Source organism: Eurosta solidaginis, chromosome 2 (assembly GCF_040869045.1).
Source record: "Eurosta solidaginis isolate ZX-2024a chromosome 2, ASM4086904v1, whole genome shotgun sequence".
Classification (NCBI taxonomy): domain Eukaryota; kingdom Metazoa; phylum Arthropoda; class Insecta; order Diptera; family Tephritidae; genus Eurosta; species Eurosta solidaginis.
Window position 1 is genome coordinate 68,376,589 of NC_090320.1, and position 27,801 is coordinate 68,404,389.

Below are 27,801 nucleotides of genomic sequence, written 5' to 3' on the forward strand. Positions count from 1 at the left end.
AAAACAATATTGATTAAATAAAAAATAAAAACGGCAAATGAAAATAACAAAAATTATTCAAGTCAAATTAAAAATTTTAATGTTGTGAGAAGAAACTAAAATTCTATGACTGAAAAAATTTTAAAGTGTAAGCAAAACTTAAAATGAATGAATGTAAAGCATTTGTGCCACAACAAAAAACTACGCGTATCTCTTTTTCGACGCTTTAATACGTTTTGGTGCCGCTTGCGGCGGAAACGCACCTTTCGGCGGCGCATAATATGCCTGCGAGAGTGTTGCCTGCACTACTTGTTGTTGTTGTAATTGTTGCGCTTGTACCGCGCCGGTGGGCGGCAGAGGCAGCGGCATTTGTTGACGTGCAATCACACTAGCGCTAGGCCCTACAACACCGCCGCTGACTACTGCGCTATTTGGCACAATCCCAACACCACTTGGCACACCACCAACCACAAGGCCAGGTGGTGGCGTATCTGCATACCCGCCATGTGTTGTATTGCGTGCACCGCTAGATGGGCGCGTTGAAGGTCGCGAACTACGTCCATTAGCTGGTGCGCGCCCACTCGCTGCAACCGTTGTACCACTTGCTGCCGCACGTCCACCGCCAGCATGATGACCATGATGTGGACCGCCGGTAGGCAGCGGCACTACAGAGTGACCACCTTGTTGACGATCCCAGTGATGCGTATTCGCGCTGCGATGATGCCCACTAGGTGCGCCGCGTTGTTCATGCGCAGGCGGTGGTATGCTGCGTGGACCGGCGCCGCGGCCATGATGATGACGTTGCTGCAATAAAATAAAGAGAAACAGATAGATGTCATTATGTGTACAATAAAAATCATAGGCATCAATAGCTCACCATCCGTCTCAGTGTATTCATTGGAGCGCGCAGCGTTTCGCTAATACGTCGCGCTCGTCGCTTTTTCGGATTTGAGCTAGGCGTGTGCACAGCGCAACACTTAATGAAAATGCCCATTATAATAATAAAGCCTACACCCATTATAACTACATAATACCAATATTCGGTAACCCATTGCGCCACTGTCAGTAGCGTTTCACGATTCAACAGCAAATTCTTCAGTCGAACCAAAGGCCCATCTGCGTCGACAGCACGACACTTAAGAAATACATCACAGTAACCCTGGAAATTATCGCATGGCGATCCAGGACGTAAATTAATACCACCCACTGGTAGACCAAATTGGTGGGCAAATTCACTAGTGCTGCGGCATGTGCCACTATCGTTGCCATTCTGGCATGCAAGTTCGCATAATCGACGTTTATCGACATGCGGTATCGCTTGTGACGTGAGGAAACATTCGGTCATGTTCCACAGTAAGCAAATGCTGCCAGAACACTCGCCACGTATGCAAAGCGCTGTTCCATTGTTGCATTTAGTTTTATCATCACGCGGTTTGGGCTGTGGACATTCGGCAGTGGTGCCATTGCATGTGCTCGACCAGGAACATTCCGTTTCCTCTTTGCATTTTTGATGATAATTCGTTGGCACAAATTGGCATGAGTTCGATAGACAGCAGGGGCCTTGCGAAGGTGAGCATTCGGTTTTGGCGCGACGAGTACAACCCTTCGCTGAGCTATTCATCGATTGATCATATTCGCTGATGATACGTGGGTAACAGCAAATATCTTTGCATTCGTCTTCGTTAAAGCCACAATCGCACTCCTCGCCCGATTCAACGATCTTGTTTCCACAGAAAGCGCCTTCCGACACCTTGAAGCAGTCTCGTTTCGAGTTTCCAACCAAAACATCGAGTACATTGGAGATATTGCGTATGGAACATGTTGAGAATTTAGAATTATTCGGCCGATCGCCTGAAGTGGCGCTGGCAAACATAATAAAGTTTCCATTTAAGCCGCCCGGGCGACATTCCAGTGGATAGTCGTGCTGTGAAAAAAAGGAAGCATGCGGTTGTATTAGACGTAATTGAATAATATAAGAGAGTGCTTATAAACTTACCGGCGATCCAAAATTATGGCCTATCTCGTGCGCCAACGTCAGTTGTGACACCTTCGGTGGGACACGACTATTATAATTCACGAATGTGATTATGCCCGTATTAAGCGAGCGTTTTGTGCTTTGATATTGTCCACCGACTGTTTCAGTGTAAGTCTTAAATTTCTCACAAATGCCACCAGAAGCACCAGAGGCGCTGGCAACCCAGGCTAATCCTAGAGTCCCGCCGGTAAAGTCTCTGCAAAGAAAGAGCATTAAATATTTTTCAAAGATTTAAAAATATATAATTATAATCACCTATAAGTGAACACATAGGCTAAACAAAAGTCTGAATGATCTTCCAGCGAGTGCAAATTCAAAAAGTTCGAAACATCCATATGCTCATTGCAGAAGGCATTGTGTGGCCCATTGTATGAATTGCGACAGGCGGAGTCATCATCAATTTTGATGCGTTGCACCTGGAATCGAGAGAAAGGTAATATTTTATTACTTTCAGTCTAATAAATCTTAAGTAGAAGGATACCAAGTTACAGGCCTATGTGAATATTTAGCCTCGATAGTAATTTGTATAAAAACGAGTAAGGAAGTCTAAGTTCGGGTGAAACCGAACATTACATACCCAGCTGTACACTTGAAATGCTGTTGTTCTTTGTTTTGAGTGCTTACATAGAAAATTGCTTAGTCATAAAAGGCGCGGTGCCACGCCCATTTTTTCAAATTTGAAGTTTTTCCTATTTATTGTTATAAATCCACTTGGGAAATGAAATACCATTGATATAAAGCTCTTTTTTGCAATTATTTTATTCGTCCACGACCCTTTTGAAAATCTTTTATATAAAAGTGTGCGTGGTCCTTAACCGATTTCGTTAATTTTTCTTCAAAGCATTCTTTATAGTAAAGGCAACCCCTCTGCCGAATTTTGTTACGATAGGTTTAACGATTTTTGATTTATGATTAATAATATTTGTAAAATTGATTTTATCACAAGTGGGCGGAGCCACACCCATTTAAAAAATTTTTTTTCAAATTTTTATCACGAGTCTCAATATCAGTCCACTCGTCAAATTTCAAAATTATAGGTGTATTATTTACAAAATAATCAGGTTTTTGTGTTTTCCAAAATGTTATATATAAAAAGTGGGTGCGGTTATCATCCGATTTCGCTAATTTTCAATACCAATCTATTCTGGGTCCAGATAAGCTCGTGTACCGAATTTGGCGAATGTCTCAATATTTACTCAAGTTATCGTGTTAACGGACAGACGGACGGACGTACTGACGGACATGGCTCAATCGATACTGATGATTTTGATATATGAAAGTCTATATCTATCTCGATTCCTTTATATCTCTACAACCAACCATTATCCAATCAAAGTTATCATACCCTGTGTACAAGTACAGCTGGGTATTAAAATTACATGTTTTTATGGAGTAGAAATTTATGATTTATATATTCGGTCCTGAGGTGGGTTGTATCAATGGCTGCGGTAGCATTCAATCAGTCAAGGGTGGATCAAGTGCAGGTCCTAAAACTCCAACGGATAATGGGTATCTAAATTTTTTTTTTTTGTTGAAATTTTGCAGGTAAAACTACAATTAAAGCTTTTTTTGAAGCGTTTCAGTTTTGGCTTCTTTCTGTAAAGTTATTTAGGTTTCGTTCCGATTAGAGCATCGATTTTGTATATATAGCACACCCGGCAGACGTTGTTCTGCCCGAAATTTGGTATATCTGCATACATTTTAATAAGCTTTTTCCGTCTAACTCTGCCCTCCCCCCGTCATTTTCGCTTCATCTATCTCCATTTTCGCCTCATTCTATCTCTTTATCAGTCTCCTTCTCCTCTTTCAAGTTCTTCTTCATCCCTTATTGCTAGTCCCAGATGGTGGTATGTATTTTGTTCCAGTGCCAGTCCCAGTCCCACTCCGAGTCTCAGTCCCAGTCCTAGTTCTAATCCCAGTTCCAGTCCGTCTCTGGTCTACTTCCCGGAAAAAAGGATCGTAAATACTAATATAGGCAAATTTATATACCAAATTTCAGGAAAATCGAATAGGAAGTATGTAAATAGGTATGTGGGTATTATTAATTCATGTCTCTATCGCGGCTTCGCATGCATATTTATCAGTTTTGCCAGGTTGATGCGTTAAACCGAATATCACAATGAAAATCACTTTAAAGCTCTCAGCAACAGCTTTCAATTCATATCCATATTACACACACATTCTTGGGGTATCAGGGTCCAAGTTTTGGCCTATATCTCGAGACCCTATTCACCAATAGGTATGAAAACTACCCTGTACTTAAGCACTCATCAGCTGCTTTCATTTGATACCCATAATGTATAAACACTGTTATAGCATTAGCAACATGATAGTAAGGTATCCTATGTTGTTGGGGCTTTAGTTGTACTTGACAGGCGCACGCAGTGGTAACACGCATGGCAAGTACAACTGCAGCCAACGTCACACAAAGAAAGAAAAAAAGAGAAATAATAAAATACGAGCGGAATTCCAATTTTGACCGACATCGTGTATAGTACAAACTTTCGCGAATAAATTAAAACTAAGAAATAAACATTTTTGAGTTCTTTTCATTTTATTGAAAGTAAGAAATATATTTGATGCCCTGGGGAAGGCCCCCCTCTGTTAGTATAATTATTGAAACCTTAAAAGTGGCAACAATTTGGAGGCGGCGTCATCCCAAAAGAAGGAGCGTTGAAAAGGTAACGCCGCGAGGCGGACACGATACGGAGGCTTCCATTTTGGAACACCACATGGCGACCGTGAGGCTGGAGCCTCGGTCATTTTTTTATTTGGCAGCGACGGTGAGTAGAGTGGAAAAAGTGGTGGTACAGTGAAAAAGAAAATTTTAAAACATTAAATAAAACGCTAACAAAATAATTTCAACTTGATAACAATACAAAGTTAATAAAATTTTTCTAATAAAATTTTTCTAATAAAATAACTTAAATTTATTTAACAAAAACGGAAGTAATAAAAAGATTTCTAACAAAATATTTTAAAATTATACTTCAGTTTTTCTTTAATACTTACATTATCCAAAAAATTACTTTCACTATATAAGTGAACTAGATAAGCAGTTCACGTGTAATCTATAAATTTCGTAATTTTGATATAAACATTGGTTTGTGGAAAACCAATTCAGATTTTTTTTTAAAAAACGGTGGTCCCGTGAAAAACCAAATGAGATTTTTTTAACACGGTGCGTCCGTGATTACCACATTACTGAGATTTTTGCCATTCATACTTTTAAATTTTGAGCCCATTCTAAATTCAATTTCTTCTTTCAGCTTTTTAGTATCAATATTTTTGTTTCAATTAGATTCTCCAGTAAATTACAAATACTTCGCTAGCGACAATTCACTGTAAACCAGTTCCCTTTCCAACTTTTTTTTCCTTTCGACATTTCAACTTCAAGTATACATCCAATAAGTGCTTCATTAATTTCATAGTAGTTTAAACTTAATTCTTTTGCTCTTCTCTCTTAGAGATAGGAAGCGAGCCCACAAAACTTCAGATTCAGAAACAGATTCCAACAAATTAACGTCAAGCTCGGAAAGTTTAACTTCATCGTCGACCGAAAAATTCACAAAACAGGAAAATAAATTATCCTTATCAGCAGATTTCCAAGGCTTCGAAGATTCTAGCAAAAATTTAACTTCTAATTTAGACTCAAATCTCAACGATTCCAATAGTGCAAAATTAACTTCAATTTCTTCTAACTTAAACCCAGATTTTAACGATTCAATTAGTCCAAACCTTGCCTCAAGTTCTTCTAATTCAGCTTCAGATCTTAACGATCAAATCATGGCAACACTCGAGCAAAAGAGATCTTTCATTACCATGTGTGCTACTTCTATTAGAGAAAACTACAGCGGCGATCCGTTAGCGCTTGAGTCCTTTATAGACAAAATTGAATTACTTGAAGAGTTCGCCGATGAAAATTTAACTGGTACTTTCATATCATTTCTAAAATCGAAACTCGAGGGTAAAGCACGCGAAGCAATTCCAACTGAGGTAAATTCCGTTAGTCAAATTAAAGCCGCGTTACGAAGTAGAATTAAACCCGACAATTCAAAAGTTGTCGCGGGTAAAATCGCGTCTTTACGTGTGGTAAACAATAACTACTCGGAATTTGCCAAGCGTGTTGAAGAATTGTCAGACTCATTAGAACGTTCCCTGATCATTGAAGGTATGACGCAAGCGAAAGCTCACGAAATGGCTGTAGAGCAAACAGTTAACGTATGTAGGCTGAACACTCGTTCAGAATTAGTTAAGTCAATTTTAGCATCAACTACTTTCAGCGACTCAAAGGACGTAGTTGCAAAAATGATAGTTGAGCGTAATAATGAAGTTAAAGAACGTCAAGTGCTAGCGTTTCAGTCGCGTATTAATAGGCCAAATAGTTTTCGAGGCGGATTTATGGGACATAATTACAGTAATAGGTTCAATAACAATAGCAGTCGTTTCAATAATAATAACAGCAGATACAATAATAATGGAAACAGTTATAGGTTTAATAATATAGTAGAAGAGGCCACAGTAATAATTCTAATAACAATAATTCGGGCAATCGATCGAGTTCTCGGGGAAACAATAGTAACAGACGTAGAAATGCGAGTAATAATGCTAATGTGCGTGCTTTAAAAGCGGATGCCCCTCAGGAGCGAACACTGGGGGAGCAATAGCTAGAATACTAGATGAAAACTTTCCTAGAAACGCTGTTTACTGTTTGAATCTCAACTATTCCGATTTCATCGAATTAAAATGTAGTGATTCTTATCAGCCATGCACTTTTCTCGTAGATTCTCAAGCTGATATTTCTTTAATTAAATTTTCAAGTTTAACAAATAGAGCTCAAATCAACGTTAAAGATATTATTAACATAACAGGTGTAACAACAGATTCGGTTTCAACGTTAGGTACAGTAAATACATATTTAATTGCATCAAATTTTTTCATTCCGCATAAATTACACGTAGTAAGTGACGATTTTGACATACCTTCGGACGGCATACTCGGCAAGGATTTTCTAAAAACATATAAGTGCATAATCGACTACGCAAACAATAGCATAACAATTAGCATTGGCACAGAAACTCATAGTATAAAAATTTTACACAGTATGACCACAGACACTTTAGTGATTCCTCCAAGATGTGAAGTTTATCGGTTGTTTAATTTGAAGAAATCTAAAAATCCTGTTTTTGTAGACGCGCAAGAAATTTGTAGTGGTGTTTTGACCGCAAAGTGCATTGTTGACACAAATAACCCAATTTTAAAAGTTTAAAAATATAACCGATGAGGTAAAATATGTCAACAAATGCAATATAGTAACCGAAGAAATTACCAACTTCAACGTATACAAAATCAGTGAAACTTCAGAAAATACAAAACGTCTGGAAGAATTAAAAAGTGTTCTACAAAAACAAATGCCAAAATATGACCAATGCCAATTGCTTGATTTATGCATAAAATATGCCGATGTATTTGCTTTAAAAACGGACCGTATGACTCTTAACAACTTTTACGAACAGAAACTTAGATTGACTGACAAAAATCCGGTTTACATTAAAAACTATCGTTTACCTTATTCACAACGGGAAGAAATAAATAGACAGGTTGATAATTTACTGCAGAACGATTTAATAGAGCCAAGTTTTTCAAATTACAATAGCCCACTAATTTTAGTTCCAAAAAAAGATCCCACAGGTCAAAAGGCATATCGTATGTGCGGAGATTTTAGAGCGGTTAATAAAAAGCTTATCGCTGACAAATTTGCGTTAGCACACGTGGACGATATACTTGACAACCTTGGTAGGGCAAAATATTTTTCAACTTTAGATCTTTTTTCTGGTTTCCATCAAATTCCATTGCATCCTAACTCCAGGGACGTAACATCTTTTAGTACTGATAGAGGAGCTTTTCGGTGGAAAGTCTTACCTTTTGGTTTAAATGTAGCACCCAATTCATTTTCGCGTATGATGTCACTCGCATTTTCAGTCATCGCGCCTAATCAAGCATTCATGTATATCGACGATATTATCGTCATAGGGTGTAGCGAGACACATCATTGTAAAAATTTAGAGAAAGTTTTTGAAACTTGTAGAAAATTTAACTTAAAGCTGAATACCAACAAATGTAATTTCCTTCGTTCCGAGGTAACTTTCCTAGGACACAAATGTTCCTCGAAAGGATTACTGCCAGACGATTCTAAAATAAATGCGATTAAAAAATATACAAAGCCTACTGACAAAGATGCCGTTCGGCGCTTTGTCGCCTTTGCAAAATATTATAGACGATTTATTCCGAATTTCGCATTGCTGGCAGCACCTCTCAATCGTTTGAGTAGGAAAAAAGTGGACTTCGTTTGGGACGAAGCTTGTGAAGTTGCTTTTTCGAAATTGAAATTAGCTCTAATGTCTCCTCAAATTTTACAGTATCCTGACTTTAGTAAAGAGTTCATAATTACAGTTGATGCTTCAAAAGTTGGATGCGGTGCTATATTAAGTCAACAGCATGAAGATGCTGACTTACCAATCTGTTTTGCTTCAAAATCTTTTAACAAAGCAGAACAGAAAAAGCCTATCATTGAGTTAGAACTTTTAGCAATATATTTCGCAATTAAACAATTTCGTCCGTACGTTTACGGTACACATTTTATAGTAAAGTCCGACCATCGACCATTAGTTTATCTTTTTAATATGAAGGATCCGTCATCCAAACTTACAAGAATAAGATTAGAACTTGCAGAATATAATTTTACAATAGTATACGTTAAAGGCAAATCGAACGTTGTGGCTGACACGCTTTCACGAATAACGATAGACGAAATAAAAGACTCGACGAAACATGTTTTAGCAGTTACAACAAGGTCAAAGTCAAGACAGACAAACCACAAAATTACGACAAACCCAAGACAGACGAAAGTAGTGAAACACAAGCAGTACAGGTTTACGACAAATTTTCATACGACTTCTCGAAGAAAATACCGCGAGTTAACACAAATAACCTACGATAAAAGCGACCAAATTTCAAATTTTCAACTATGTGCACATTTAAAACACAAAAAAATCGAGTTACTTAATTTTGCGAATGCCAACGAAATAACGAATTTAGATGAGTTACTTTTGAGGCTTGAAAAAGTAGCCGACATTCACAAGATTAAGCAGTTAGAATGGCCAAAAAATGATACATTTTTCAAATATTTCACAATCACAAATTTAAAAGATAGAGGAAATCAAATTTTAAAAAGTTTACAAATTATACTAACAGATCCAGTAGAAACAGTAACAGAGAACGACAGAAAACAGAAACTGATGACAATTTTTCACGATGACCCACTTCTAGGCGGACACTGCGGTACGAAAAAACTATATGCAAAATTGAGAATTAAATACTATTGGGAATATATGAGTCGTGATATAGCTAAATTCGTAAAAAATTGCAATAAATGTCTTTTAAATAAAGCGAAACCTAAAACAAAAGAACAATTAGTTATCACACCTACACCTTGCAAACCATTTGATATTTTAATAATAGATACAATAGGACCTTTACCAGAATCCAAATATGGTAACAGGTTCGCAGTTACCATGATTTGTGATTTAACTAAATATCTGGTAACAGTTGCAATACCAGATAAATCAGCTAAAACAGTAGCATCAGCAATTTTTGAGAGCTTCATTTTAAATTACGGAATAATGAAATCCATTAGATCTGATTTAGGAACAGAGTTTAAAAATGAAGTATTTTTCGAATTAACCAAACTTTTAAATATTAAACATGATTTTTCAACGGCCTACCACCATGAAACGGTTGGTTAAATTGAAAGAAATCATAGAGTTTTTAATGAATATTTAAGGGCATACCTAGATGAAACATTTTCCGATTGGGACACATACCTGAAATACTTCACATTTTTCCATAACACAACAACACATACAGCTTTCAATAACCAATTTACTCCCTTTGAGTTAGTATTTGGGAAAAAGGCTACATTGCCACACGAATTAAAAAAAGAACAAATAGATCCCATTTATAACGTGGAAAACTATAGTAAAGAAGTCAAATTTAGAATGCAAAAATCACATGAATTGGCAAAACATTTAATAAATAAGCATAAAATTCAAACTAAAACACATTTTGATAAAACGGCACGTCCGTTATCTATCCAAGTAGGCAACAAGGTTCTTTTACAAAAAGAGCCTCATCAAAAACACGAAAATATATATCAAGGTCCATTTACGGTAACTAAAATAGACGGGCCTAATGCAACAATTTTTGATGAAACAAATAATAAGGAAAAAGAAGTACACAAAAATCGACTTATAAAAATAAAGTAATATTTTATGAAAAAAAAAAAAAAAAAAAAAAAATCCAAAATATTCTAATAATTTAATTATTAGGTAAATAAGCACTGTTAAATAGCCAAGAAGGCACACAAAAAAAAAAAATCTTGAAAAAAAAAACTTATTTAAAATGTATATACTTATATTTTTCTAATGTAAAATCAAGAAAATGAAAATTCAAAGTTAAATTGTATTATCAAAATTACAGAACCAAAAAATAATCACTAATGTATAATGTAATGTTAACTATTTAAATAGTATCTAAGAAATTTATTTCCTATGAAAATGAAAAATTTAATATAAACCAAATCGTTATACTAAATTGAATATGTACAATTTGTAAAAAATTTTTTTTTCTAATATATATGTTAATATAAATGTAAGAAGAAGAAATTCATACAATCTATATGTACATAAAAGAGAAAAAAAATACAAAAACGAAAATTCAAAAACCCTAATGTAATATTTAGATAACAATAAAAATTTAAAATTGCTTCTAATGAACGAATTCAAAAGGAAGGTACACCCTAATATATTCGTTCATTGGAACCAATTAACTATATAGAAAGAAAAAAGAAGAATGTGGCAAAAATGATCAATTTGCCAAATTCCTCTTTTTTTCAAAGGAAGGGTGATATAGCATTAGCAACATGATAGTAAGGTATCCTATGTGGTTGGGGCTTTAGTTGTACTTGACACGCGCACGCAGTGGCAACACGCATGGCAAGTACAACTGCAGCCAACGTCACACAAAGAAAGAAAAAAAGAGAAATAATAAAATACGAGCGGAATTCCAATTTTGACCGACATCGTGTATAGTACAAACTTTCGCGAATAAACTAAAACTAAGAAATAAACATTTTTGAGTTCTTTTCATTTTATTGAAAGTAAGAAATATATTTGATGCCCTGGGGAAGGCCCCCCTCTGTTAGTATAATTATTGAAACCTTAAAAGTGGCAACAATTTGGAGGCGGCGTCCTCCCAAAAGAAGGAGCGTTGAAAAGGTAACGCCGCGAGGCGGACACGATACGGTGGCTTCCATTTTGGAACGCCACACTGTCTAGGCGTACCCGGGTCCACGTTTTGGCCTATATCTCCAGACCCTAGTCACCCAGGGGTATGGCCGTATCAAAGTACTCATAAACAGCTTCCATTTGATACCCATATTGTACAAACACACCCCAGGATTACCCAGGTCCACGTTTTGATCTTAACACCCTAGTCAGAACGGGATAAAAAGTATCCTATGTCCGTCCCCTGGTTCTATGCTACCTCCCCACTAATTATTGTTATTATTATTATTATTATTATTATTATTATTATTATTATTATTATTATTATTATGTTACTATTATTATAATACCATTACTATTATTATTACTTATTTATTTATTATTTTGTATTATATTTTAATTTATTAACGTTTAAGTTATGTGGATATTTTTATTTAAGGTTAAGAGGTTAAGAGGGATACGTGGGAATTTCCCATACTTCCACTCGGATACATTTTTGTCCGATATGAGGGCCTTCAAAGTTCCCGGTGACGGCGCATACTTCTAGACAGATTACATCCCAATGATCCTCATCGAACCACTTGTTTTCTCTCATGAACTTAAGTAGAAGTAAAAGATTCACCTTTCCAACGTCTGTCAGCCTGTCGAAGCACACAGAAATCTTAGTCGTCTTTTTTGCAGTCCTGGATATCGGTAGGGAAAGTGATAAAGCGACTCCCCTTAGGCTGACAGCTTCTGTAGAGGCATCTTGCTTGTATGCCCCAGCGTCATAGCCTTGTTGCAATAGCGCAATGACCTGTGATGACACCCGTAAGTACTCATTTTCCTCGGGAAATAGCCAAGCGGTGGTCGTACTGTCGACACATATCGTTACATTCATATCCGGGACTTTAATATCCTGGAGCTGTCTAGCTGCTTTCGTGCTACGCGGCAGCTTGGCCGGAAATTTCAAATATCTTCCCGTAAATCCAGAGTCCTGAAACATGCAACATACTTCGAAGCTAGATGGAAATGCGAAGAAAAATCTGGGGCCGGGAACGTGATATTTAAAAAATTCGTACGAGTTTGGAAATTTTCGGTGAATTTTAAGTAACTCAACGATAACCTAGAGATAGAGAACTTTGAAAATGGATGGGAGCCCTATTAAAATGTAATACTTTGGATAAAAAAATATACTATATGGGGCAGGGATCTAGATATTGAAAGACCTTTAGGAAATCCATACAAAGCATGAGGAATCTTGCGTTTGATTTTTAGCTCGGCCATAAATCTCTTCGGAGTTAACGCACCTTTAATTTATTTATTCCATCGAGCTAGAAACTTGAGACCTTTCAGCTAGTAAAGGGCACCGATAACCTTGGAATACGGTTTTAAGTATCTTCCTGATGAGCTAGTGACCTGAAATTTCGAATATGGTCCAGAAGTAGTCAGTTAAAAAAAATGTCAAAAACTTTCGTTAGGTGTCGCATGGATCTAGATATTTAGGAATATCGTATGTGTCGCACATTATGAAAGACTACGCTTCGGCTAAGAAAATGTTTCTATGGAAGCAGAGGAAGAGGGCGGCCCCACTACGCTGGAAGAACCAGGTGGAAGACGATTTAAATTCCATTGGTTTGACCAATAGGCGCCAGTTTGCAGAGCAAAGCAGCGACTGGCGCGCCTTGTTGCATGGACGTGCAAGGTTTAAGCTTAAGCGCTATTTAAGTAAGTAAGTATGTGTCGGACGGAATTTCGCAATCAATTTTTGAGAATTCTCATTGGGCTAAAAACTAGATACCTCTTGAAATGGGGTTTTTTGAATTCACGGACTTTGATCTGATCTATCGATTCGACTACTGGAAACTTACTGTTGAGGTTTGTGGGTGTGATTGTTGTCTGGCACTTAACAAAGTGTCGCGGTTTGGCAAAAGTGGTCAAGTATTTAGTCGTATTCCATAGGTTCACTAAGGTAATTTAGGATACAAATTCTGGGCACTAAGGTAAATTAGGATACAAATTGTTGTGGCAGAGGCAGCCGAAAACAAATTTAAACACAACTCGTCGAGAGATAATAGGAGCTTTGATAGCCGTTCGATAATGTGTATCGCAATCAAAACAAAAAAAAGCATAATTTAAAGTACTCACCTCAAAACGTATGTTACGGTGTTCGCTACGTCCATCAAATTTTGTATTACGATAAATATAATTTACGGCAGTTACATGATGTGCAATTAGTGAAGTGATCTCTTCACGCGTCTTTACGTCAATCTCATATTTTCGGCCACGGTCATGCTGAAATGGTATTTAAGAGTTTATTCTCAAAAATAAAGATTTAGAAAGCAAATTATATGATAAAAGATCTATAAAAATATGATTGTAATGTTTCTGACTAAAAATTAGCTTGCGTTGAAATCGCCGATAATTATAAGATCTTCGTTACTGAACTACGCCATAATATAAGGATGGCAACTATTTGGAAAAAAGATGACAGGGAGTAAGTGCCATTACCTGACCGGAGAACTGTACATGGCAATCTAAGGGGTTGTGCTGCATCCGAGGCGTCATTTGCAATGTTTTGTGTAACCACTATAGACGTCACAAGTAAGAAGGTCCGAGCTTAAGTTTGGATTTGCTTTTTGGAACGCTCCAAGGAGCTTTTGATGAAGTCAGTAATGCAAAATTTTGAAATACGAGGGGGCGGGTTGGCCATCACTTTGTATATTGGGAATGGAATACCTATCTATTGGAGTTTGGTGTGCAACGAAGCCGGCTATTCTAGATTCAGACTACGCAGATTTTAGTTATGTTAAGCACCCGTGGAAATCGACGTCGAAGTTTAGTGCGACCATCATCGGAGTTTGGTGTGAGTAACTTTCTGGGCAGCATCACTGCATAAAGTCTAAAGAAACTGACATTTTCAACAAAGGTTGCACGGTAGAGATGTCGCTGTGAGAGACGTTAAGAAAAACACAAATATTAGCCGTGTTTTTTAACACGCGTATATCCGTTTACGCTTAAACTTTATATTGACTGCTAAGAGACAAACTATAAATACACCTCTGAAATTGCTGCGCATAAATTTTGTCCTACTAAATTTCAATACGCATTATACTCAGATGTAACTGAAATATGTGTCTTTGTTTCACCCTGTACACTAATTCTATGTATTATATGTGTGTCCACAATTCATCGCAACTGATTCAGCTATATGTTATACCCTATGGCCATCAGAGCGTTGCGTTTCCGCTTTTCGGTACACCCTGTTGCTGTAGCTAGTTGTTTTACCACAGCCGCTAGATGGGTCTCCTAAGCATTATCTAAGCGAAGATAGGCGTTTTTTAACACGCGCAAACGAAACGTATACGCGCGTGTTAAAAAACACGGCTATTATAACAATTTGTTCTAAAGAAAATGCCTGTTAAGAAGAAATTTCCTTTTATTGAAATGAAAGTCTTCAGTGTTTTGTGAAACGAACCCCAGAGCATGCATCACTTATCCCGGGGGTGGTTCAGGATAAGAGTTTGATCTGTCACAGTATACAGGTCGAAGTTAATTCAGGACTGCTTCCCACTCCTGCGAGCTGGGTGGTACGAGCCACGAAGATCGGCTATATATTAGAATGCAGAAGTATGGATTTGTGTTCCGAAACGCGGTACGCTAGACGTTTTCGATGTGAACAGCACACAAATATTTTAAAAAAATTAACAGACCGGCACACCCCGGCAGGCGTTTTATAGTCACTAAATTTGTTTACAATAAGCGATCGAAATTCATCTCTTGGACCAGGCTTTGGTTCAATACGTTTACGAAGCAAGAGGATATGGAGGAGTTCCACTTCGGGAAGGTGCTTCGCAGTTGTTTGTAGACCTTGTCAAATTAACTTTTCCTGCTTGCTCGGTATAAAGCTCGCAGACGTTTGCAGCATCTATTCGTCGTGAGGTGGGGCTTGTAGAGAGCGTCCGTTTCAAAACAACCGGGTAAATATCTAAAGGCACAACTTACTATTAAGGGGTTTATAAGCGGGGACCCAAAGCTTTATAGCAACCCAATTGTCAACCTCAAATACGCGAGGGGAATCCTGTTACAAATATGAATTTTTTTTAAATTTTATTTATTTATTTATTATTTAAAGTCGACGACAAACTATGGTCGACTGCATAATATAAAAGATATATAAATATACAACTCAAAAGTTAAAATTTAAGATATATCGAGATTTCAACAATGTTATATTACAAACAAAGATATATTATTGAACATTACAGTCTAATTTCAGAATATAATAACAACAAATATGAGCAGAAATAAGATCTTATACCGAGATCTTATACTGGCGGAATGCATCAGATTCCGCTCAGCATGATTTCAGAATGCAGTGGATTCCAATATTGCTGTTGGAACAAAATTCCAATCAGCATGTCATGGGAATCCGGCAGTGCTAAAAGTAGTGTAATGAGGATACGCCATCACAAGGCATAAAAAAGTAACATGACTTGTGTTGTTGGAATGCACCGGATTCCAATCAACTCGATGCCTGACCCATAAGATTATACTGCCGGAATACATACGATTCCGGCCAGTGACACATGAAAAAGCGTGTTTTTAACGTTGCTGGAATGCACCAGATTCCAATCAACACAGTACTGTCTTGTTCCTGCTTAATGATACATGTTGATAAATGTTCCTCCGTCCTTGTACGAGATAGTGCCTGTTTTTTACGGAAGAAATAAATGCCGGCAAATTAAGTTAGATTGCATCTCTTAGATTAGATACGCAAGTATTGCATTACGTATAGTGGCAAAAGTACATTCAAGACTGATACAGCTATACAAGTCATTTTAGTGCGCGCACCAGATAAGAAGAGGATTATTTTTAGCAAAATTTCGTCGACAAAGGGGTAAATAAAAAGGAACGTAGTGTCTGGATACTCTAGGGGAACCGCAAAAAACAAGCGGCTGAGATGGTCCGCAGAATCAATTTCTCCAATAATGAGCTTATGGATGAACAATACCCCCAGCAATATTCTCCGATTTTCCAAAGTGGGTAAGTAAATAAGAAGTATACTTCTGTATGGAGGAAGGTGGAGACTTGAGTCCCAAATAAGGCCGCGCAATGCGAATATCAAAAATTGCTTTTGAACTGACTAAAGACGCTTTATATGCTTTTGAGAAACAGGGCACCAAGCGCATGAGCAATACTCGAGTATTCGACGAACCAGCGATGTGTAAAGGACCTTAGTTAGGTACGGATCATCGAACTATTTAGCCCATCTTTTAACAAATCCAAGTACACCCAACGCTTTGTTGGCAGTAGATGAAATATGCATGTTAAAATTCAATTTCGGATCAAAAAGGACACCTAGATCATACGCTCCAAAGGCGTACCATCTATTACATAAGGTTTCAATGCTGGCTTCACTCGGTGAAATGTCATATGCTTACATTTAGAGCAATTTAAAGCAAGTAAATTTGTAGTGCACCAACATTGGAACGAGTCGAAGTCGGCCTGAATAATATCCAAGGAACTCAAATCGGTAGGACATTAAGTGTAGCAAAGTTTTACATCATCCGCATACATTATAGTATGGGAATATAATATTGTCTGTGACATGTCATTAATGAAAGGGTAAAGAGTAAAGGGCCTAGATGACTTCCCTGGGGTACGCCGGAGGAAACTCCGAACGATTCCGACAGATTGCACTTGAACAGGACTTTTGGGTCCGGTTAGAAAGATAGCTTTTCAGCCACATTAATAGGTGAAACGGAAAGCCCAGTAAATCAACCTTATGAATAAGTAACTCATGGTTGACGGTATCAAATGCTTTGCTGAAGTCCGTGTAGATGACATCCGTTTGCTTGTTCGCTAAAAATCCTTCCATAACTATAGAGGGGAATACAAGCAAATTTGTAGTGGTTGACCTTTGACGAATGAAATCGTGTTGGCATGGAGATAAAAGACTAGAACACTCATATTGGGGTTGACTGGTAACAATATGTGCAAAGACTTTAGGAATGGCTGAAAGTTTAGCAATACCCTTGTAGTTTTCAACTTTTGACTTACTACCTTTTTATGCAGGGCTATAATAAAGACTGTTTCCAAAGTGGCGGGAATTACGCAGAACCCAGAGATAGCTCAAATAATTTTAAAATAGGCTCATACATGTTTTCGGCGCAGTACCTAAGTACGCAACTAGGAACACCGTCTGGTCCCGGAGAAAAGGTGGGCTTCAAAGATTGAAGACTCTGAAGAACTGTAATGTTTAAACGAAATAAAAATAAGTCGCTGATTTGTAGCGCAAAGTAGTGATTGAGTTTATTAGAAAAATGTCTATTATACAAAATTATCTATTTTACGGATACGTAATTACGCTAACACTAATACAATACATTCTTAACATTTACATTCTGAATCAGCGTATTAGTTCGACCTAATTTTAGAAATTGTAACTGTAGAAGTTTTGGTAGGCACACTGACAAATTGTCATTGACACTCGGTCACGCTATTAACGAATTGGTCAATGCGCCAGTAGAAATGTAACCGGATATAGGTCTTGCTGTAGGGATTAGTATGTGATGTTGAACTCCCGCTGCGTTGGGGTAAACGTAATGTATTTAGGTCGATATTGTAATGTGAATGCAATATGACCGTGTGTGTGGTCTGCATAGAAAGTGTATTGGCGTAGTAGAGCATGGTGCATAGTGCTACACACGTATTGACATAAGGGGGCACCATGCATAATGCTACAGAACAATATCACTATCAATAGCAGGATTCATAATGGAATTCGAGTTATCTAAGCGATACGGGTATTGACCAGAATGAAAACCACTGGAGGAATAGGTGGACCTAAAGAACTCTGAAAGTAGCTCTGCAACATCGTCATCAGTGCAAGCTTTTACATCCAAAGGTAAATGAGGAAGGATACCCAGAAGTTTTCCGCTTTGAATTTACGAAACTGTAAAACTTTTTTGGATTTTTAAAAAATTGGGCTTTACAGCAACTTAAGTATGTTTTATAACAAATCTGATTAAGACGGTGAAATTTAGAACGAGCTATTAGATATTTAGAGAGGTCTGCAGATGCTCAAAATTTCTTGAATCTCTTATAAAGCCTAGATTAAATGTTATTAAGTCTGATAAGTTGCCTTGAAAACCAAGGGGGTTATTCGAACATAGGGTATAGCGAGTAGGAATGCAGGTATCAAAGAAGCCATCGAGCGTACTGTAAAATATAGAGATTGCCGAATCGACATCAGTGCAGGCATAGAGATCCGACCAATCATGGGAAGCCAACAAATCATTGAGCATAATGAAATTCGCTTTGTAGAAGCATCTAGAGCGGGGACGAGATTGTACTTGATTCCTACGGGGTAGGCTGATATCAAGTGATATCTCCAGCGTAGGGTGAAGATGGTCTTCTGGAAGGGATAAAGGTGGGATTTGCATAAGGGCAGTACCCACCGAGCCATCCACAAATACTAAATGCAGCATTTTATTTCCACTATTTGGAACATTGTTAATCTGTTAAAGAGATGAGTCTAACAAGCAATTGAGAAACTCATGTTGAGCAGTGGGATTAAAAAGTTTGAATCACCCAACTAACCGTTGGCAAGTTAAAGTCACCAACAACAACAAGTCTATCGTTATCTCCCAACTGCGAATGCAAATCGCAGATGTCCGAGCTGTGACTAGCATAAACATCCATATGCGAACAAGGTGGTATGTACGAACAGCAAACAATTACGCTATAGCTACCGAATGAAAGCCTAACTGCTATGAATTCGATTTCAGAGATATTGTCCAGCGAAATCAACTCAGATGATAGGTTAGAATCAACAGCAATAAGGACACCTCCCACTCTAGAGATGCGGTCACGCCGATAAACAGCATATTTATTTGAAAAAATCTCAGAATTGTAATTATCAGACTTTAGCCAAATCTCCGTAAAAGCTACAACTTGTGCAGAAAAGTTGAAAGAATTAAGGAAGAATGGAAAAAATTTTGATCGTAAACCACGAACATTTTGGTAATTAATGAGAAGACGGGACAGATCAGCAATTACATTTGTGTTGTTATTACTGTGTTCGTCATACCGTTTTTTGGATGTAATAAAACAGGTTCGGCCTTCGCCTTTCTTGTGAACAAGTGAACCACAGTATGCTTAGGCCAAGAAGAGGAATCAAGTACCTAGAAGGTTTAATGTGGTCATATTAATCGTTCCCGCGATGGTTGGGCTATACCCTCAATGGTGCTTGGTACCGGAACGTTGAACCTTTGGGGAGTGTCTTTTTCATTAATACAACAACAAATACTGGCCAAGGCCAATGGTGGGCATAATAGTAATATTTTAGCGTGTTTTACCTTGTGTGCTAGAACAGTATGTTTCTAACAACGGAAAGTTATCTACTAAAGGAAGTTAAGGAAGCAGCTAAATGCTCATTGTCCCCACCAAATGGTTCGAACGGAGTATCGACGAGCCATACTAAATCCGTTGCAATTGGTTCCAAGAGAAATTTGCATCAAAATGGCATACCGTGCGCTACTTGAGTTATTATCTTTGGTATCCGGGAGGCACAGCAACCAACCTCGAAGGAGGTTTATGCCAAGATTGTTTTACAATTTGTGGTGTGCTTTTTCTTCAATTCCACATATAAATTGGCAGGTCTATATGTTTTATGCCGACTGCAAATGGAACTTTCAAAGTCAGATGAGTTTCGGTGAACAATTTTCGTAGGAAAATACACTTGAAGGCTTTCCAGAACACCTCCGAGACCCAACCTCGAATTAGGCTATTTTGTAAAGTATTGAAATGTTAGTTGTCCCGTCACTTGAGTGGCGGTCTTTTGGCCAGCACACTACTTTTCAAAGGAAGTACTCCGATAGCCGACTGCAAGACTGATAATGCTGGGTATTTCTAGAGAGATTCTTGACATTAAGAACAAAAAATGTGACACACCTTAATGCAAATACACTACTTATGTTTAATCTTTTAAACTTCAGTAACGGAAGTAACAAAGTGAAAATTTTCTAGTTGCTAAGTCCACATCCTGTTGCATACTCTTAAAAAAATTGGAAAACATGCTAAGCTGTTCAAAGTTTTCCATTTCCTCATAAAGCAATACTTCCACCTTTCCTTTTCTTTGATATTCTGCGAGCCCGGCATCATTTTCATTCGTTCTCTGATACATTTACAATACTTACTACGCTGCAATGCTGAAATAGGTTTTTACACCACAACCAATATTTATATATCTGAATTCACTTAATACCCTGCATAAAAATGGAAGACAGTCAGACAAAGCGACAGTTTCCCAATAAAGGTTTAATGACTACCTACGAACTGTTGGTAATCGGATGTACTACGAGAAATTTGGTGGTCACACTTGAACCAACAGCGTTGAAGTCTAAGCTAAAGGTATTGAAGTTAATTTGTCAAAGGCTGCGACAATTTCCGAACCATCTACGACTGAATCAGTTAAGAACGCGCTTCAAAGGTCTACAGAAGGTGGCAAATGTCATTTCGGAGGAGACCATAATGTAAGAAGTGTGTGTAGAAAGCAATGCGAGGGGACAGAATTAGAACAGGTACCGTTTCTTGACGCGACAGATGAGCGGTAGTTCGGAACTAGTGCGATTCGCTGCAGAGTCCATAGTTCTGAGATAGTTCGAAACTCGTGCGATTGGCTGCAGGGTAGCTACACAAATTATTTGATATGAACACATCCTTCTGGTAATATTTCGTTCTATACAACGAACGATGCGACGCTCCATCATAGCTATGAATAGTCTACATAATCCATGATATGAACACACAGAGAAAAAGCAATTGTAAATCGAACAAAGTTGACTTAGTTAAAGAATTTTGTATGGGGCCCAAGAAACTTGTACATCCTACCAAAGTACTTACACAATTTATGCTCGATAATGGAAACAAAGCTTAGGCAATTTATTACCAAATTTATTTATTATTTATTAAGATGTTGAAAAAACTTAGTACGTTAATTATGCCTAAGTTATAGTTATGGTATACGCGATTTTAAGTTAATTTTAAAATAGTTTTTCTCTGTGTGAACATCCGCGCGGAAATCTCAAACAAAATGGAGAATTTATGCAAACACTGGCATTGGAAAAGAAAATTTTAGTAAACAAAACGAGCAAAACAACGAACAGCAACAACATGACAATAACAAAAGAATAAAATAATAGGAGATAAACTTAAAATATAAAAAACAAAAGCAATGATGCTACGAAACAAAGGACGTTGTAAACTCCGTAATAAATTGAGTTTTATAACGCCACCCTGTTCCCCTTTCGTTAAGCCCCACTTATTTGAATTTATGCTAACTCTCTAAAAAAGTATACACATACGTACACACATATGAATATGCATTTTACTTACGTCAGCAATTCCTTCGCGTATATGCCGCCATATCAACGGATCTGTTTGTATATACAATGAACAGGTATTTTTGTTCTCTTCACGCCGCGCACTCGCCCCATTTGGATTTGAACTTGTAGCGCGTCGCATACGTTCATGCACCTTAGCATGCCATTCAGCACGATCCATATTTTGAGGCGTATACTTTCGTCCCGTTTCCGGATCATAAAACGCCCCTGAGAAAGCGCTACCACCACTATTGCCGCTAGCAATACCATAAATGTCATCGGCTGATGAAGCCTTTGGTCCCCATGCTGCAGCCTCATCATCATCATCGAAGCGAAGATTTGCGTCTTTGGAATATTTTTGATAAGGATATTTAAAGTCGTCCTCGCCAACAACACTGCTGCTATAGGCATCAGGCGTTGAATCAGCCCTTGCAGGTGGTATTGTCGTCGTTGTTGGCGCTGCGCCATTGCCGGCTGCTGTGTGTGCTGAGTATTTTTTTGGTCGACGCTGTTGCGCGTAACCAGCTCCTGCTCCTGTTGCTTGTGCAGTTGCTGTTGCTGATACGGCAGTCGATTTTTTGTGCTTCTTGTTTGTTATGGATGTTGCGGCTTTATCTTGTTCATGTTCCGCTTCGCCCAGCATTTGTGTCATGCGCTCGCTATACGGTTTGGTTAATTTGTGCTGTTGTTGCTTTTGGTGGGTAATATCGTCCTTCGACATCGGTTCCGGCAATTCTTCTACAGCGGAATTTTGTATACTTTCCATCCATTGGGACACCTCCTCCGTTATGCCACAACCGCCACCATGTCCTGTGTGAAGAAATTAAGAAAAGAGAAAGAAACAGAAAGCAGGTGAGTTAACTTGAATTATGCAAATGACAAAAAAAAAAGAGTACGAACATGAATACATACATACACGTCATAAGAATGAAGAGAGGTAAGAGACATACAAACAAGTACACAATTAGGGAACATTGTGCTGGTAAAACCACTCGAGCATGAATAAAGTAGGCAGTTTTTTTAAGTTTGTCTTAAACTTACTTTTATATGCAGATTTGAAATTCAATTTACATAATTTAATAAATGTAAGGCGTGATAACCTCCTAAGAGATTTTAGGCCGGTCGTCTCTTCCAATCTGCGTCGTGCTGCTTTTAATTTTTCCAACAAATTGGCGGGACGGGACCTACGTGTTTTAAGGACTCCGAACTGCATCTGCAAGGCAATTGAGTTTTCACTGAGAAGCTTTTCATGGCAGAAATACACTCGGAGTTCTTCCCAAACACTGCCGAGGGACGACTCCGCTTCTTCTAATTGAAAAAAAAAAAAAAATTGGTTCTAAAATTTTTGATGTTGCCTCTTGGTTCAACTATCAAATATTGCTGCGGATTTTTCCTACCGATAAGTAACTGTTGGGATCTCCAAATACACCAAACAGCTTCCTTAATCTTCGCACTATAATCAGCAGAAAACAACAACACGATTGGTGATGGAATTTAAGGACCAACTTCAACCTAAATCTACATAACCAGTTTTAAAAGTTGTCTTAAAAAGTGCCGGGGAATATTAAAATAAGGTGCCACGATTTTCCAACTTTTTTTTTTTTCGAGGGGTGGCGGGGTCCTAAAAATCACAAAATTATCATCCGCAACTCAAGAAACTCTTATTTATGAAAAATAAGCCTTTTAATTTCCAAATTTAGTAAAATTTCAACTTAAGTCCTGCACTTAAAATTCGGGTCGCACATGTCGATAGCGGTATCAAAAGACGCGTATTTGCGTCAAGATTCAGAATCCGAAAACAGAAACTACATTTTTTATCTCGTTTAAAAGTTATTCGCGGAAAACCCGTCGGTACTATTGTCGCTTTTTTCGTTGTTGCAATTAAACAAATGACGGTGGTTGGTGTTGTTGTTTTAGCAATGACGGTAGTGAATAGTGTTGCCAGCTCCGCAACAATATCTTTTTTATCTTGGTAGAACATTATAAGGTGGTGGCACGTCGACATAATTGCATACAAACATACACTATTCTGAATCTTGACGCAAATACGCGTCTTTTGATACCGCTATCGACATGTGCGACCCGAATTTTAAGTGCAGGACTTAAGTTGAAATTTTACTAAATTTGGAAATTAAAAGGCTTATTTTTCATAAATAAGAGTTTCTTAGAGTTGCGGATGATAATTTTGTGATTTTTAGGACCCCCTCTACTCCTACAAATCAGGAAAAGTTTGAAAATCGTGGCACCTTATATAAAATCCAACCCAAAGTGCCTCGTATTTTTATACCTAGTACGTCATTTCTTTGGCCGAGTCAACTGCAACCTAATCTAGGCACCCTTCGTGGCTGTTAGAGTGAGATTTAAAACCTCGTTTGTTATAGTTTAAGTAATAGCGTTTTCTTTTCTGAAATAAATTGTTGCCTAAGTAAATGGTAAAGACTTAATAGAGTTACTCCTACCCCAGAAAATGCTCAACATTTATAGTGCATACAAAGAACATTTCAACTCACCATATTCACTCATATCACAAATCACACAAGAAGATTGCGCATTGCGCATGTAAACATTAGATCACCTCTTCTTATGGGCAATTCTTACGTAATTTTCCTTTAGCTCTTGTTTTTTTCTCTCTCTCTCAAACAGTCAACCGTTACGTATATGCGCAGAACGAAGCAATTTTGAACTCGTGAATGCGCAATCTGGGTAGGTGATTTGTGCACTCATATTAACAGCGTATATGTGGAACTTAAGAGCGAATTGAGAGTTTCACAGAGTTGCATTGCCACACCGCCATTTTATACAGGGTAAAAGTGTAACGCTTTTGCGTTGCGAGCAGGCAACAATTTTCACAAAAGAACGAAATACCCCGTAAAGGCGTTGCCTGTTTTTTAGAATAGAACAACAACCCTTGCGCGGCGTACAAAAAGCGTAACACTTTAGCCAGAAAAGAAAACGCTATAAGTAAGACTTGAGCCAAGAACTGTTAATCCAACATACTTCACCAAACAATATTTGAAATGAAATAATGAATTAAGCGATAAATAAAGCGAATGTTATTACAACCCCTAGCGGGTTGGGGGACTCATAAAATACCCGTGGCAGGGATTATGTAGCGCAACACTTTCTAGGAGTTGCTAGCGCAATATAAAGCTTCTCCAACCCAATTGTCAACCTCATCAGGGCGGTATGACCTAGAAGGTTTCAGGTCGTACCAAATCGTTGCCGAGATGGTCGGGCTAGTGCCTTAAGGGTGTCTGTTAACGGAAAGTACCGGATCTGCATCCGGAAAAGGACCATAAACATCGATAACACTTCCTAAGCCCTTCGAGGAGTGTCCTTATCGATACAACAACAACATCAATGTTATGGCATGAGGGAAAGAACTTTCGGTAGGCGACGAAAGGTTTGTGATATTTGAAAAAAAAAAAAACTCGTCCAAAGTTGGGATAATCTGGAGACCTTATATTTTGAACACACTATGTGTATACAATTTTTAGCCTTAAAACATCTTCTAGATGGGACAGGGATCGAGATTCTTAGAGATTATAGGAGAATACGTATACAACCTGGGAATATTGCGTCATATTTGTAAATTAATTCTCATTGAGCTATAAACTTGAAATCTTACACTAAGTGCAGGGCACAAAGACAATTCAACAAAAGGACAGAAACTTGCCGCTAGGTGGCGTAGAGATAATAAGCAATACTAGATTTGGAGTCTTCGGATCGCTTTTTAAGTGACTTCCCGCTGGCTTGGGTTTCATTAAAATATGATTTTGAAAGCAATGACGATGCGGCAATCCAGGGTCCGTATTTAACGATCTGTGAACCAAACTCATTTATGGATCGGATTAATGATATATGTGAAATAGCTACAAATACTAAGTATTTGTTAGATCTACAACTTATTAAATTTTTTAAGAGTAGTTTGACAGTTGCCTACGATAACATATGTATTTAATTAGCGAGCTTTGCTCATATTGCTTTATAAAATAGTTTTTGTAATTGATATTAGAGAAAAATTGTAAGTTTACAAACGGCGATGGTTACTAGGACATGTTTCTGAATTTCACTTCTTCATCAGCTAGCTTTTCGGGAGCTGAGCGTTGAACTCGAATCTCCAACATTCATATCAGTGCAAGCCTTTAGCTGCTAAGCCATATGAATGTCCCGTTGTTCGCTGTACAATTGGTCTCTAAGAGTTGCCTTTTTGTTTATATTCCTTTTGATCACCATGTAGGCACATACACTGGATATGATTTTTAGGCGCGCTTTTGAAAGCTTAGTAACATTTTTTCGGATTTTTACAGTATTTGTTTTTAACACTTCCGCTGTTACTATTATATCAATATGATCATATGTATTTAATTTACGATAACGTTTGAGTAAAAATGGTTTTCAGTCACTGATCGTAAGACGTAATAGTAGAAAGTGGCTATTCGTCGAAAATTTTACCTTTTTTATCGCTCAGAATGAAAAATAATGAGGAAAAAGAGGAAGAACCGAAATAAAGAAAAGCTCGAAAAAAAAACTTAGAAATATTTGTACTGAATTTACCGGATGAAGAGCGACAGCTCATACAACGTATTTGATATGCTTTGTATGCTAAGGCAATATTGCGATTTGCTCTTTATTACACCCTTACTTGCATGCAGACATATATGCTTTAAGCATTTTTATCTTTGTATTTATTTGTAATTAAAAAATATAAAAGCGTTTCTGAATGTGAATTAAATGAATAGGGGAAACATATCTACACTTATGTACATGTAACGCTCATTCTTTCAACATTTTGGATTAAAAACGTATTACATGTACAGTGTTGGGCAAGATAAAATATCAGAGAAATAGGTGTAAGGTTAATGCCAACTTTGTCCTGAGCCAACGGAACCTGATTCTCTTCTTTTCTTTTCGCTTTCCCTTGCTTTTTATTTTTCTCCTCCTTTGTGTTTCTTTATTCTTTGTTTCTTTCTCCCTCTCTTAGCCTTTCAATTTCCCCTCTCTTTTCACTTTTACTTACATTTCATTTGTTCTTTCTCTTTCTCTATCCCTTTCATTTCCTGTGGTTTGCTTTGCACTTATTTCTTTTCCTTCTTTTTCCTTTCAATTTTTTTTGGTTTTCTTTTTACTTCTACTTCTATATTTTTTCTTCTTTTACTTTTATTTTTAATTCTACTTTTTCTTTTAATTTTACTTTTTCTTTGCTTTTTACTTTTATTTTTAATTTTACTTTTATATTTACTTTTATTTTTATTTTTACTTTTACTTTTACTTTATTTACTTTTACGTTTTCTTTTAATTTTACTTTTACTCCTAAGTTTACCGTTACTTTTTATTTAACTTTTACTTTTAGTTTTACTGTTACACTTACTTTTCTTATTTTTACTTTTACTTTTATGTTTTCTTTTTCTTTTACTTTTACTTTGCCAATTACTTTAATTTTTAGTTTATTTACTTCTACTTTGCCTTTAACTTTTATTTTTAATTTTTCTTTCATTTTTACTTTTTTTATTTTTATTTTTCCTTTTACTGTATTTACTTTTACTCCTACATTTACATTTACTTTTGGTTTAACTTTCACTTTTAGTTTTACTTGTACACTTACATTTTTTATTTTTACTTTTACTCTTGTTTTCTTTTACTTTTACTTTTATTTAATTCCGCTTTTACTTTTACTTTAACTTTTCCTTTGACTTAACTTTTTTTACTTTTATTTTTTTTTTTAATTTAACTTCTATTTTTACTTTATTTACTTTTAATTTTATTTACTTTTGCTTTTACTTTGTCATTACCTTTAATTTTTACTTTTACACATTTACCTTTACTTTTGGTTGAACTTTTACTTTTTAATTTTTGCTTTTACTTTTACCATACTTGCATTAACTTTTACTTTTTCAATTACTTTTACTTTTATTTCTACAGTTATTCTTGCTTTTGCTTTTAATTTTAGTTTTACTTTTTCTGTTACTTTGCCTTTTACTTTTACTACTTCGGCTTTGACTTTATCTTTTAGTTTTAGTTTGACTTTTATTTTTATTTTTATTTTCACTTTTATTTATTCTTTTACTTTAGTTAA

The 27,801-nt window shown here is 37.0% G+C and overlaps 1 protein-coding gene across 7 annotated transcripts in view; it reads right to left on the bottom strand.

Moving 5' to 3' along the window:
• Positions 1-27,801, bottom strand: part of kuz (zinc-dependent metalloprotease kuz) — a 678,429-nt gene that overhangs the window by 10,923 nt on the left and 639,705 nt on the right. For 6 of the 7 annotated variants that reach the window (XR_010949517.1, XR_010949515.1, XR_010949516.1 and 3 more), the window contains exons 6-11: positions 21,739-22,535; positions 13,486-13,632; positions 2,270-2,430; positions 1,976-2,210; positions 857-1,903; positions 243-783 (exon numbers count right to left, since the gene is read on the bottom strand). Coding sequence is in view for 2 of the 7 variants with exons in the window: in XM_067765619.1 (XP_067621720.1) it covers positions 243-783; positions 857-1,903; positions 1,976-2,210; positions 2,270-2,430; positions 13,486-13,632; positions 21,739-22,535 (2,928 nt within the window). In the remaining 5 variants the exon portion in view is untranslated. The remainder of the gene's footprint in view (positions 1-242; positions 784-856; positions 1,904-1,975; positions 2,211-2,269; positions 2,431-13,485; positions 13,633-21,738; positions 22,536-27,801) is intronic. The other variant, XM_067765620.1, reaches the window with a different exon arrangement.